Below are 13,496 nucleotides of genomic sequence, written 5' to 3'. Positions count from 1 at the left end.
AGCTGCGAAAGCACTGCAAATCCCTACGATCTTCCAGCACCTGCCAGGTTGTGCTAGAGCATCTATTTGAAGAACCACAAAACTTTTAAAACTTACTTACTTCATCACTCTCCTGACTTTCCAAAATCCACTCCTAGAAGGAAGCTAACCCAGGTGAATAAAGAGAGGCTGCTGGAGGGTTTGAGCCGGCAGTTTTACCTTTGTCACAGTTGATGCCGTAGAAGCCCGGGGGGCAGATGCAGAGGCCGGGTGTAATGCAGAGCCCGCCGTTCATGCAGCGAGGAGCACACAGCGCTGAGGGGCAGCAAGAACAGAAAAAACATCGCTCGTGTGATAACAACTGGCTATTTAAATACACAGTACACTGACTCCTTCAGCTACTTTTCCTTCTGCTGAATGTAATAAGTCACCTTGGCAAAGCATCTTCCTTAGTGGGTTAAATCAATTACATTTCTGGTTTGTGTCTGGCAATTTGTATATAGTGTTACTAAAAAAGTGAAGACTAAATTAAGTTCAAATCTGGTTCCATATACAAGCAGCAATTGCCTCTTGTACAGTTTAATTCCAAACAGGGGAGAGCAAAGTGCCCACCTACACCCCCTGGATATTTGAAGTCCCCCCAGACCAGCCCTCTCCATAACTGGACTGGTGCTGCAGACAGGACTGGGTCTTTAGGGGCTGCACTCAGAGGTCTTCGTAACTCAGTGGGGTTCCCGGGCAGGGAAACTCTACAACGAACTCTCCCTTCTCCCTCTGCATAGCCGAGCATAAGCATGGCTACCTCACTTAGGCTAGGGAAACCTGCTGCATGACCTGGTTTGGTGGCCAAACGGTCCTGCGTGCTCCCCGTGAACCTCCTCCAGAGCCCCTGTGCTCTCCCAAGTCTTCTCTGCAGTTGTGGCCACCCCACAAGGCTCTTCCAGGGAGGCAAGGCTTCATTTCGTGGTTGCCCACAATTGGTACGTGCAGCAATGTTGGGTCCATACTAGTGAGATAAACAGCACCCAGGCATGGGGCCAAGTGGGGGCACAGGACCATCCATCTTGTGAAATTGCTGGTGTGGTCCTGGCACGGCTCCACGGGCTCCTCCCAGCAGGGAGTTCGGAGGAGGGTTTTTTTGGAGGGTAAGAGAGTTTATTAAACATACAAATGTAAGCTCCACCATGTCAGTTGGCCTCCTGGCCAAAGAACAGTCCCTGACCCTTTGTATCTAATATTTTGGATTTAGCCAGAGCATCTGGGAATGAAGGATGGCATTGGAATAAGATGCCCATGGGGCTGAGTTGCTCCATCTCAGGTCACCCCAGGGAGGGTCTGCCACTGTGGAGGAGGAGGAAGGAAGAGATAGGAAGAAGAGCTAGTTTCCTCACCAAGTCACACCAATTTCCTGATCCTTCACTCTTGCAAATGTTGTTTGAGGCCTTTAGTCACTAATGGAAGGGAAAAGGAGACTATTTCCATCTTCCCATCTTCATTGTCAGCCTGCCTCCAAATTAGATCTTATCTCCAAATGAGATCTTATTGCCAAATAAACAAATGCTGAACAACTAAAGTCCTGTGCTTTGTTTCCCAGCTAGTCCTCCTTAGCAGAAGAATTTTATTTCATCTTTTTGCCAGATGGATTCTGTGTGATTCAGGATCACTTAACTATTGTGTCAGTTTTTGTTAAAAGCAATTTCTTAGAGAAAAAACATTTTTCTTGTAAGCAATTATTGTTTCCATTAGACCATGGACGATAATAGTAATTCTCTTACATATGTGGACTCAAAATACACAAAATCTTCAGAATAGACCATTCTTATTTTTAGGAGAGGCTAAAGTTTTGTTGAGATTATGGTAAAGACGACAGTTGAGAAGATTTTCTTAAAATTACCTTTCTCACAGTGAGGCCCGTAAAATCCATCTGGACATTCACAGACATGTCTTTCATTGCAAAACCCTCCGTTTCTGCATCCTCCTGGACACTCCGCTTCATAAAATACAACAACAATCTTAGTTGAATATTATATACTTCAGCCGTCAGCCAACTCACAGTAGGATCAGTATATTCCCTTGACACAACTAAAAATATTTGCTGACAGACAGGCAAATGCTGACAGACATGGAAGTTCAGGTAAGACCTTCTCAAGAGAAAATAAGTTTCTTTGTTAGTCTACAAATAGAGGTTTCATCACGTGTTCAGACAAACGCGCGATGTGCTCGTCGACAGACTGTGCGTTTCCATTGCTCTGCTGCTCTCTCAGTGCACGAGCAATGTGGATGCTCTGCTCAACCCAGCACTTTCTCCTCTGTTCGGAAACGAGGGGGCAGCTCAGCGCAGGACCTGGATCGTGGGTTAGACCTGCCCTCAGTACGCAGGACCTGTTTCAATTTCTGCAGCCCCAAGTAGACTGCACTGCAACTTGCATTGCATTAATTACTACATCTGTTACTACTGAGGTGACAAAATGATGAAATCTGTACTCAAATGAAAGAGTCAGCTTCAAAGCTAAATGAAAGAAAGCCAGAAAGGAAGATGAAAGCCTTCTTGCACAACGGTCCTGTATCATCATCCAACTCTTATTCATATCTCAACTATTGATCAAACACTAGTAAAAGCATCTGGCAACACTGGCCAGATTATACAAGGATGAGAAATACCTCTGGGTACCACCATCATCCTCAAAACACAAGAGCCCATTGAACAAGAGGCAAACTAAATCGAACCCTATGGAATCCCATGAAAACATGACTGCTGCATAGAAAAATTACTCAAAAATTATTATATAGTTACTCAAAAATACCTTCCCAGATCTCTCACAGAGAAGGCAGCAGGTAGGAGAGGCTGCCTACTCCCATTAGAAAAACTTACCACCACTAGTGATCAGTGGTACCAGGGCCACAGGGCAGCTTTAGTAGAGTAGGTACGACCTCCTCATCTTGATGCTATGCCACATGACACTTGAGTGACAAGGTTCAAAACCTCTGAGGTAGACTGAAATGTCTCAACCCAAACTCAAAGGCCACCTATTAGTCAGCAATTGGCTGTAATGTTGGCATCACATACGTGACTGACAACACCTGCCAACAGCATCCTTACCTCTTTCCCATGGCCTCATCAGGAAGCGCTGGCACCTACCATCCCTAGGCTGTAAAGGTGTATCATTAATTCACACTGATTCCCAACTGAATAAAACCCGAGTTCAAACTGATGCAGTTACAGCCTTTAAGGTGCAATTGTTCAAAGTGGCAAAGAGCAGCAGGATGTCTATAAAATTAGGAGGGTCACGTTGCCTGAGACATTTTTGCAGCTCACAGAGAATCTTTAAACTGTAACTCCTGTTAATAGAGAGGAAAACATAACCCTGGACTTAAAAAATTTGAATAATTCTCCCTTCTTCTAATATTTGAGTCAATATCTGTCAGTTAAGACTCATACACAAATAAACATTCGTTTTTGAAAATTTATTTAACAGCTGATTAGAGCCACAGAAAACGATGGCCGCTATAACTACGCGCAGTATTCTGCTGCACTCACGTACTAGGTCTCCAGTCAGTGGGATGTGAAGGGTAACCCCGAGAGTAAGCAAAAGGAAAGAAAACCTGATGTGCTGGTCAGGTGGCTGGATATTGTGGACAACTGCCAAACAAATAGGAAAGAGAGAGGAGGAAAGGTGTAATTTTAAAATGCTCTTCTATCCGAGGCCACAGATATATGAAGCAAAAAGCATGGCTTTCAAAGTAAAGCTGTTTGCAGCAATAGTAATAGCGGTAAAGGCTTTTGGTCTTACTGTGTTCCAACACTACTCCAGGACTCTTTCTGGAAATGCTTCTGTCTTTATACCCGAAAGCAGAGCTGGTCTTCATTACAGAAAATGCATGCTTAAATACATACCATTTCAAAGAGAAAAATAAGAAAACATAATTTTTTGTGTGGCCACCTCCTAGCCACAACAAATCCTCTCCTCTCCCACAAAATTTCTCCCTCGCCCCCCCCACTTCCTCTGGCGGGGGCCCTTCTGGATGGCCAAGAATGACTGGAAACAGCGACCGGGGCCCCGGCAGGAGGAATCAAAGCTCCTTGCCACAAATGACATCTTTCAGAGGAGGGAAACTCAGCCCTACCCTAACACCAACCGGTAAGGACATTCTCATCCTTCTCAGCATCGGTCCCAAAACACTGCGGTGTCCTCCTTACCGGAGAGAGGGCAGGAATGGGAGTTATCCCAGTAGGCGCTGGAAGAGACGAGGTGAGAAAAATCCTCCTCTGCCCATCTCTAGAGTTTGGAAAATCATCCTTGTGTCTCCTAGCTGGCTCCAGGAACAAAGGACCAGGGCAATAATCACCCCCAGCTTTCCTGAGAGGCCATATGATACAATACTGCTAAACTGTTAAATATGACGTCTCATATCAAAATGGTGACAACAACAAATAGCACAGACATGACGACTTGGATGAATGTTACTATTAAACTGAGTTTAGAGCTCTCTCTGTTTAAGTCACATTTTTCCACAATACAGACTTGTAACTCTGCTGTCCCTATTACATTACCCCAACACTACTTCCAAAGTTTATTAAGTTCAGTATCTTTGTACTGAACTGAAAATAAAAAGATAGCCAAAGTTTCGTGTTGTATTTACTTCAGACACACAACTTCATACATGAAGTCTGATTGATTTTGCTTCCATTAAGCCCCCATTTTCCTTCCTGTTTCTCTGCCAACTTCTCTCCCTCCTCCACCTTCCCTGAGCTAATCGGCAGCATCGGGGCTTCAAAGGAGACGAGCAGCTTTGCTATTTAGGTGTAGTGAGGTTTCAAAGAACAAACAGCTCCTGCTCCTGCTGCTCGCTCTTTGAAGCCAGACAATTATCTCAGAGGAAAGAGCACAGAAAAGAAAGTGTGGGACTGGGAACGAAGATTTAATAGGAGAAGGATAAAAATCTCACTCTTTGTACATCAGCCCTGTCATGGCTTAATTTGATACAATTGCACATGACATGGGATAACTGCTTTATCTTGGATACCGATTTTTCGATTTCCACAGCCTCCGTTTAAAGTGATAATTATAGTTGTTTGTAGTGTATCAAATGAATCCAGAAAGTCTTATTACACAGTGTTTATGGTTCACAGATTGGTTGATTAAACAGGTTCCCTCCTTTCCAAGTCAACACTGCAATAACTTCATGGTGCCCTTCTTCGACCCACGCAGTCGGCGTGCGTTTACTGCTTGATGACTGCAAGTACTGAGGACCAGCTTCCACCACCTTACCTGTATCCAAAACCAAGAGGTTGCCATCTGAGCTCCACAGAAGGGAAAGCCAACTTTTGCAGAAATTTTCTGCTTTAGGATTTTTGCATTCGGTTTGGATGTGCAAGTTGAGATCGAAGGAACTGTTGAACTAAGGCGCCAAAGAGTATTAATTGAAGTCGGTGTGCCCACTACAGATCCCAGAAGTTCAGTTCTCCAAATTATGTGTCACCTCTGAAATGTTAGCCTCAGCTTGTTTTCACAGGACTAGCTCTCCCTCAAGCACCTCAAATCATTTGCTAACAGGTCCTTCTCATAGGATGCATTTCTATCAACATCCTTGATGTGATGGGGATAAGGAGTGAACAGGAGAAATGCCTCCAACCCAGTCTGCTAATGGAGATGGAGCTGACAGTAAGAAAAGGGTTAGTAAACACTTAGTAAATGAACAGCAAACCCGCAGGCAGAGCCAGAAGAGCCTGACATTCACTACCATCGCTACACTTCGTGTGACCACTTAATTTCCACCTTCTCTAGCCCTCATCCCGAATGAAACATAAGAAAGTCAGGTGACCTGGTCTAACAGTGTTCTGGCATGTTCTCTTTAGCGTTACCTTGCTGACAGGTTTTAAAGAAGATGGCGTTCTGAGGGGTCTGGAGAATAATATTGCCTTCTGAATTCATTATGATCACGTTCACTTCAAATGCAGCGACTCCATCTTGTTTTCCAAGGCAAGGAAATCCAACCTGAATGACTTAAAGGAGAATAATAACAATAATATTTATATTTACATGCATATATATTTATATACATATAACAGCATACTTCGGAATACTAAAAAATATAGATAATATTTGTATTTAAGCTTCAGAGTAATGCCTTTGATGAAAACCTGTAATGCCAAGATATACAGATCATCTTATTCATAGGCGGCTCCCGGACTAGAAGTACAGCAACACAGGAGATGAGCCTGTGCTCATCTACGGACATAACCCCAACAGTCTACAGCACAGACAGCGATCTTAACCCAAACATACTTTTGCTTGCAGATGAGGTAATTACTCATGTGGAGGTATCTAAGGATACTGCAAAACAAGCTGGAAGCCTCCATTTAATTTTCTAAGCCGAGCCGATCACTTCTGAGTCTAAATTTTGCAGGCTTTCCTACGACTTCTGCAAAAACATCTTACACATTTTGGGAAAAAAAAAAAAAAAAAGTTACTTTAGGTATGACTTGCTGGTTTGGATATTGAAATTAATACTTAAATAAGATACTGATTTCATCAAAACCTACTCCATAAAGTGTTTGCAAGATCGTGAGCTTGATAAATAAGATCATGGGTGCAAATATTTAAAAAGAAGACATAGACACATCACTCCGACAGAACTTGTGAAGTGTAGCAATATTTGGAGATTGCCTTTCCAGGAAAAGTATTCAAACACTTTTGAACTACAAAGAGTTTAAGTAAATAACTAAGGCCAGTAAATCTGGAGTATTTTAATGAGGTAGCAAGCCCGATACCTCAGAGCTGTGGAATGCTCTGCTGTGATTGTCACAGTGATCTTAAATAATCTTCAGATGAAACGATTTTATCTCTTTTCTTCAAAGTTGGCTCTTCCTAGCTGCTTTATAAACTCGATCCAGCTAATAGAAATTGTTTATTCATTTCTTCTGAAGCTGGCTTGAGATTTCAGAACCAAATATTGAGCTAACAGCCCTACATTTGGTTTGTTTTAAATTGCTTGTTATAAAAAATTTTGCAAGCCATAGTTGGGTCATTTTTGCTATTTGCTGCCTTGGTATAATACAGAATAATTTACTGCTGAAACACATTCTGCTTCTGGTAAGTCCTGCAGACTGAAAGGTCTGTTGCATTTTCCATTATAAAGCAATTTCATTGTTGAAGCACTTCTACATCAACCTTTTAAAAGACCATTACAAAAAGCATGTCGCCATGTGGTAAGAAGGAAACTCTTACAGTGGATTAAATACAGTTTAAATGCAGTGAACTTCTCAAACTTCTTCTTATAGCGCTAGTGCAGGAAATCAGTGCTTGTACTGGGGTATGTGTGACTTAGCTGAGCAAAGTGCAATGGGGAGGAAGATAACGGCAGAAGTTTAATGATGGCCCTATAGTCATATCGAGACTTCATTGAATCGGTAGCAAACCCCTGAACCCTCCTGAGATTTGGCTGTGGGTTTAAATGCCTAGGGCAAAGACCAGGAATGCATGTCTCAGGGCTACAGGCTGAGGGGACAGGTCAGAAACTCCCAATTCCAACACTCCCCACCCTGGAAGCATCCGACTTTTTGGACTTCCCATATGTCCGAACTCCTAGGCACACAGAAGTGCAGTAAAGGATCCTCCTGTGAGCAATAAGCACTCAGATCCTGGCTGAGCTCTGTGGCGGTTCAGAGCTGAAACAAAGTCCCTAAACTCTGCCTGATCCCTGCCTTTTTATGCCTGTTTGAATAACACTAAGCACACACCAACAGCACTACCATCAAAGCAAAGCACAGAGCAAAAGTCCCTTGCATCCAGAACCACAGCCATGAGCTCCCCCGGGCTACCGAAGTGCTGAGCGGGGCTGTGGGAGAGCAAACCTCAGGTCTGGTCCCCGCTTCCCAAATTCAGGATGCAGTTCACATTTGCCCATCACTGGCTAAAAACAAGGAGAGGGAAGCCCAGCTCAGGACTTCTCTCTGCTAGCCATCATCCCACCATCAGGCCACGGAATTGCCTCTCCCGCACATTTGTATTTCTGCATCCTCTGGAGCGCTTGCACCCAGGACTGCAGAGCAGACGGCTCTAGCAGGAGTGAGGAAAATCTAACTGCCTTGAAAATGAATCTAAGGAAACCTGGTGATTTATATCCAATTTAATTTTAGCTGGTAATTAGAATGCTCTCCTGGGATGTGGAGGATGCAGGTTTAATCCCTTTTGTCTGGGAGCTCATGCCTTCTCCTTCTGTTCAGGAAACCAAGGTCCCCTAAATTGTCTCCAGTGGAGGCAGGTTGAGAGGAACTCCTGCCTGGCTGCGCAGCTCTTCAAGTTCGCAGAAAATTGATTTACCCACTTAGTTCATATGCAAAAGCCACCAGTAAAAGCCACCTACAGTCTCGGGGGTGGGATTGCTTAAGGGACATCTCTGAATTACCAATCCCAGCAGAAGTGGGCATGCAGGCTGGGGAGAAGAGTGGGAGTCCATGCACAGCCCTGCCGCCCACTGTCCCTCTCTACCAGCATGGCAAGGTGAGCAGAGATGCTGCTGCACCAGGCGAAGACACCAGTTTCTACCACTGAGCCTGGAGAGAGTTTCAGCACCTTTGGTTGCTCAGCACATTGGTTTTAATGTGTCAATGCCAGCAGCGGGCAAGGAGAGGAGACATCCTGAACCTGGGCAGTGGGCTGGGTAGGGGCTGTGTGAAATGCATGGAGTAGCGCTGTGCCAGCAGCCCAGGCAAGTCAGCTTGCACTGGTAGCACCGGTATGGCATGGCACGGCACTGCCTGGTGCCAACAGGGACAGGAGGTACTTGGGAGATCAGCTCCTTCTCTATCACAGGCCACCCCATTTCTTCTGGGCACAGACCAAGAGCTGGTTTTATTTTCCTCAGTGTGGTGTTCAAGACATTAATCGCTGCCACTACCAATAACGCCTGACTTCATTTTGAACTTGCTGACCTCCGTTTCGACCACTGGATCTTTGTAGGCTTTCCCCTGTGAAATGAGCAGCCAGCCTCTTAGCGAACAGGTACCCACGCTCCTCACAAACATCTGCCTTTGGACAAGCTGCGTAGTCTTAGCTCTTCAGGCTCTCACTGAAAGGCCTCTTCTCCAGCCTTCTTAACATCTCACCATGCATCTAGGTTTAACAGTACCTGTGTTGTGAGCATGGGATCAGGTAGCAATCCTGGGAGCTGGGGATGGGTTTTCTGAATCAGTCTAAGGAAACTAAATGATTTAAATCTAATTTAAATTTGAGGAGAATTTGACACCTCATGTCATTAAGGATATACTGAATTAGAGACAGTTGAGAGAAGGACAACACCACTGCATTGTAGGCTGCAACTCTTCAGCCCAGCAAAGAGAAAAATTAGGGGAGACATAACAGACATCTACAAAATCATGACTGGCATGGGTAGGACTAACAGTATGGACTGGCTGCTGTCTCTACCAGTACAAGGACTAGCGCCCACCAGATGAAGCTGTCGCAGCCAGACGCAAAACAACAGGAGGGGGAATCTTCATGCAATGGGAGGTAGTGAACTCCTTGCCAAAGCGATTGGAGATACCAGAAGATAGTATGGACTCAAGGAGAGCCTGGACAAGTACTGGAAAGAGAGATCTGTAACCCTGTGGGGTTATAAAAAAGACAAATCACTTGAGACTCAGGAAATCCTCCAAGCTGAAGGCAGTCAGAGCTGAGAGGGTAAAGAGAAGTATCACATATGCGTGCCTTCCTTTTGCTCTTCCACAGGTCCTCTTACGGCCACGGTTGGCCGTAAGACAAAATACAGGCTAGGCAGGCCCTAAAGCACGAAAGCCATCCTTATGCTTTATTGGTGGTAGGCAAGTATCCTCAAACAAGTTTTAAAAGTCCACGGATTTTGACCAGACCACTGGGTTCAACTAATTCTGAGTAAGATAATCTGTTAACCCTCATTCCTGTTTCCCACTCTCATGTTTAATACAGCTGTCTTTCCTCTCTTATTCCTCCTTAATTGTCTTTAGCATAATCTTTGGGCTAAAACGCTTTTTCAAGAACTAACTTGCTACTCTTGATTTGTTATTAGATACAAGCTTGTGATTGAATTTCTTCTGACATGCATATGTGTAGAAAAATGATTCCGTAATGCAATAGATCCAGGCAAACTACACTAGATTTGTCAGAACTGTTTTGCAAACATATAAATTCTAGAAATAACTACAAAGTAGCAAACATCCAGTACTTTTATGGCAGGTATTTATTTAAGGCTACTTAGTCAATTTTGGCCAGCTAGCAGGCAGTGTGAAAAAACCACCACCACACTAGTGTCTCACTGTTAAATAGTGTACATGCTTCAAATACTGTACATGTACCGATTATCAATCACTGTCACACACTAGACTCACTATAATGCCAAACAGGACTTAAATACAGCCAATATACACTAAGTGGTCCATGTAAGGCAACTCCATGGACATGCCCGTATTAGTCCTGGAGCTGGGGTACCAGTGCTGCAAACAGGGCAAGCCCTTTCTGGCTTTAATCAGACCTCCCATCATGATGGTTAACAGACCTTCTGCTGGAACTATGAGATCTCATCTCTGGCCTCCCTGCACTTGCAGATTATGTTTTCCTAAACACAGTCAGAACGGGGTCATTTGGTCTAGCCTTTCTAGATACTTGAAAATCAAAGGAGAAACTAGCTTAGATTAGAGGGTGCTGGGGGCAGAGCGTCCCACATATCTCACTTGCTTTATATGGAGATGGAAATAATGCTTCACAAGAACTTCACCTTTGTGACTTTTTAGTTACTTTTAAATGTCTTTACTTGCCAATTTATTGGGTTTGCAGCCAATTAAATTGCAGCAATTATGGTACAAATACTATAGCACTCTTCACCCAAATCCATTTTCAGTACCACTCATTTCATCCACACTGACTGGAGAGACCAATTATTGACGTTAAATTCCAGGTGCCACAGCAAAAAGCTGTGCTGCAACATTGCTTCGACGCCATTCCACTACAAGCCGAAAATGGAGGATGTCAAACACAAACTTTCAGAATTTATACATTCAAAAAGAGAAGTGAAAGAAAGACTGGCCAAAGATGTAAACCTGTATACCAGTGCTCCACTTGCAGCCCCATCCTCCTGTTCCATTTCTCACTTCTCTCCCATTTTATCCCAGATGGTGGTAGGTTGGCTAAGGCTGATCATGAAACCGTGATCGCTAAGACACTGCTGTCACCCAGATGCACGTTTCTGCCTTTCTGCCAGAGACTACCACATATTAGCCCTGGAACAGATCACGTAAACTGTTATTCACCCACTTCAGGGCAAAGTGGATTCGATAATCTCTCATGGAAAGCTTTTTCACAGCACCCGGCTCGCGGTGCACCACGGTGCTTCTGGAGCACTCACGTTGGCTTGGGCTCAGCCTCTGCCGCAGAGCTGTAAGCTCCAGCAAAGTACTAAGAATGCACAACTAAGGGAAAAGTGGTAAATGATAATATCCCAAACCAGAACTTGTGTCTTTGAGCTGAACGCCTGATGACAATAGCTGACCCCAACTGAAAGTAAAAAGTCCACAAACTGCAACCTCTGAGAAACAGAAAAATTTGATAACTATTCCTTAGAGTGACCAAAGATTTTGTTTTCCAAAAATTGCACAACTTAAGTAATAATATTCATGCACATGAATTTTATGCAACAATTTTGCACCACTTTCTGCTGATTTATCTACAGATAAAAGCTTCATGTGACTTGGCTCAGGCACAATATGCTGCCGTAGTCAGGCAAGGCACTCACAAGCTGCTCAGTGTCAAGCACGGTGGCAAGCATTCCTTTAGCAATAAACTTCAGAACCGCAATTCATAATAAAATATTTAGACTTTACTGGCTGTGGAATATTTTTTAAAGGAACACAATTTATAATATCAACAGCACAAACCTGATGCTTTATGAGGAACTGTTCCAAGCAGAGGGATATTTATAGTTGGATCAGCCATTATGCCTTTATCCAAAGAGCGCAAAGACAGGAACTCGTAGAAGTACTCAGCCTATGTCAAAATAAATGAAAAATTTATATGTAATTTCATTGCATCGACAGAAGCAAACTATTTCGCATATAAACTACAGCAGAAAAATACCACGCTTTTCATTAAGCCATTCACTGGGTTTGTTTCTACTATTTCCTTGAGTGCTTCTTCACCTAAGCATAATTTTCAGATAATTTCCTCTTATTTCAGCGATCACCAGTGACCTTGCAGTAATCAGGACGCAGCATAACAGCAAGGAAAACGGCATGCATACAGTGAACAAATGTTATACACAGACGGCATTTTTTACAACCCACACCTTTTATCTGGCAGACCACAAAAAATATATGAACCGTGAGCTAATTCTTAAAGCTGTTTTTGGGCAGAATCCTCCTGGAACTGACTGGTGAGCCTGGATGACCTGCCTGCACCATGAGCACAGCTTAAAGGATGTACCCACATGGATGGTACCAACCGTGGCGTGAGAACATCCGAGCTTGCTCTTGGTTGACCTGCACAGCACGGCACATCGCCGTGGGGAAGCAGTGCCGGGCAACGGATAAGCCACATTGCTGGAGCACCATGCTAGGACACATACCTCGCTTACAGCTCCGACATTGCTTTGTTCAACCTCAGTTCACTAAATTGTTCCAAGGGTGGAGCTGAGAGCTCTCCTACAGACTTGGTTTCATGTCACTCGTTATTAACTGCAACATAAATGATTTGTTTTGGCAATCGCCAAAAGGTGTTGGTATGATTTAAAAACTACTTTCCACTACCTTCATCCTACTCCCGATAAGCACCACCGTTGTGGCACAGATTGTAGGCTTTGGTACTTTCTTCCATGGGACCCTGGCTGCTCTGCTGAGTCATCTGTTCGATATTTCTTCGTATTTGATGCAAAGTGACGTCACGTGTCTGCAGCATAGCTATAAATACTATGCACACCTGAGATGTATGCACCTCAGCAGGTCACTGGAGGCTTCCACTACTGTCAATGCACAACTGCAGGTGTGCAGAGCAAGTGGAAATGAACCTTTCACTCTAAAGTCTGGCTTCTCATTTACCCTGAAGCATATAAGGGGGCACAGGCAATTGTACCTGCTGCTCTCGGAACAGCACTTGAGATCGTAGCATGGGCACTGGCAAAAAAGTCTTTTCATCCAGCAACTCATTGATAGTAAACAGTATTGTTATGCCCGCTTTTTAGCTAAAATAGTGAAATAAAGAGACATTAAAGCCAGAATTTTATGAGAACTTTGGGCTGATAAATGGTAGCTAATTTATGTTTACAAGATGGCAGTCAACGTCCTCAGCCAGAAGGCTGTCCTTTTTCTCCTGTAATATCCTGGCTCCCTTGTACAAGGAAGACGTGGACTAACTGGAGTGAGACCAGTGAAGGGCCACAAAGAGGATGACGGGCCTGACGGACAGGGCGAAGCTGAGAGACCTGGGACCATTCAGCCTGGAGAAGGCTGAGGAGGGATCTTATCAATGTGTATAAATAGCTGAGGGGGGGTC

The 13,496-nt window shown here is 44.0% G+C and overlaps 1 protein-coding gene across 1 annotated transcript in view; it reads right to left on the bottom strand.

Moving 5' to 3' along the window:
• Window positions 1–11,990, bottom strand: part of WIF1 (WNT inhibitory factor 1) — a 21,192-nt gene extending 9,202 nt beyond the window's left edge. Inside the window, exons 1-4 of the mRNA XM_009701571.1 lie at window positions 11,888–11,990; window positions 5,843–5,983; window positions 1,874–1,969; window positions 199–294 (exon numbers count right to left, since the gene is read on the bottom strand). Coding sequence (XP_009699873.1) covers window positions 199–294; window positions 1,874–1,969; window positions 5,843–5,983; window positions 11,888–11,945 — 391 coding nt within the window. The 5' untranslated portion in view covers window positions 11,946–11,990. The remainder of the gene's footprint in view (window positions 1–198; window positions 295–1,873; window positions 1,970–5,842; window positions 5,984–11,887) is intronic.
• Window positions 11,991–13,496: the final 1,506 nt, after the last annotated feature.

The sequence above is a fragment of the Cariama cristata genome, unplaced genomic scaffold (assembly GCF_000690535.1).
Source record: "Cariama cristata isolate BGI_N322 unplaced genomic scaffold, ASM69053v1 scaffold5876, whole genome shotgun sequence".
Taxonomy (NCBI): Eukaryota; Metazoa; Chordata; class Aves; order Cariamiformes; family Cariamidae; genus Cariama; species Cariama cristata.
The sequence above is the reverse complement of the archived record's forward strand: the minus strand, read 5'-3'. Positions and strand labels throughout refer to the sequence as shown.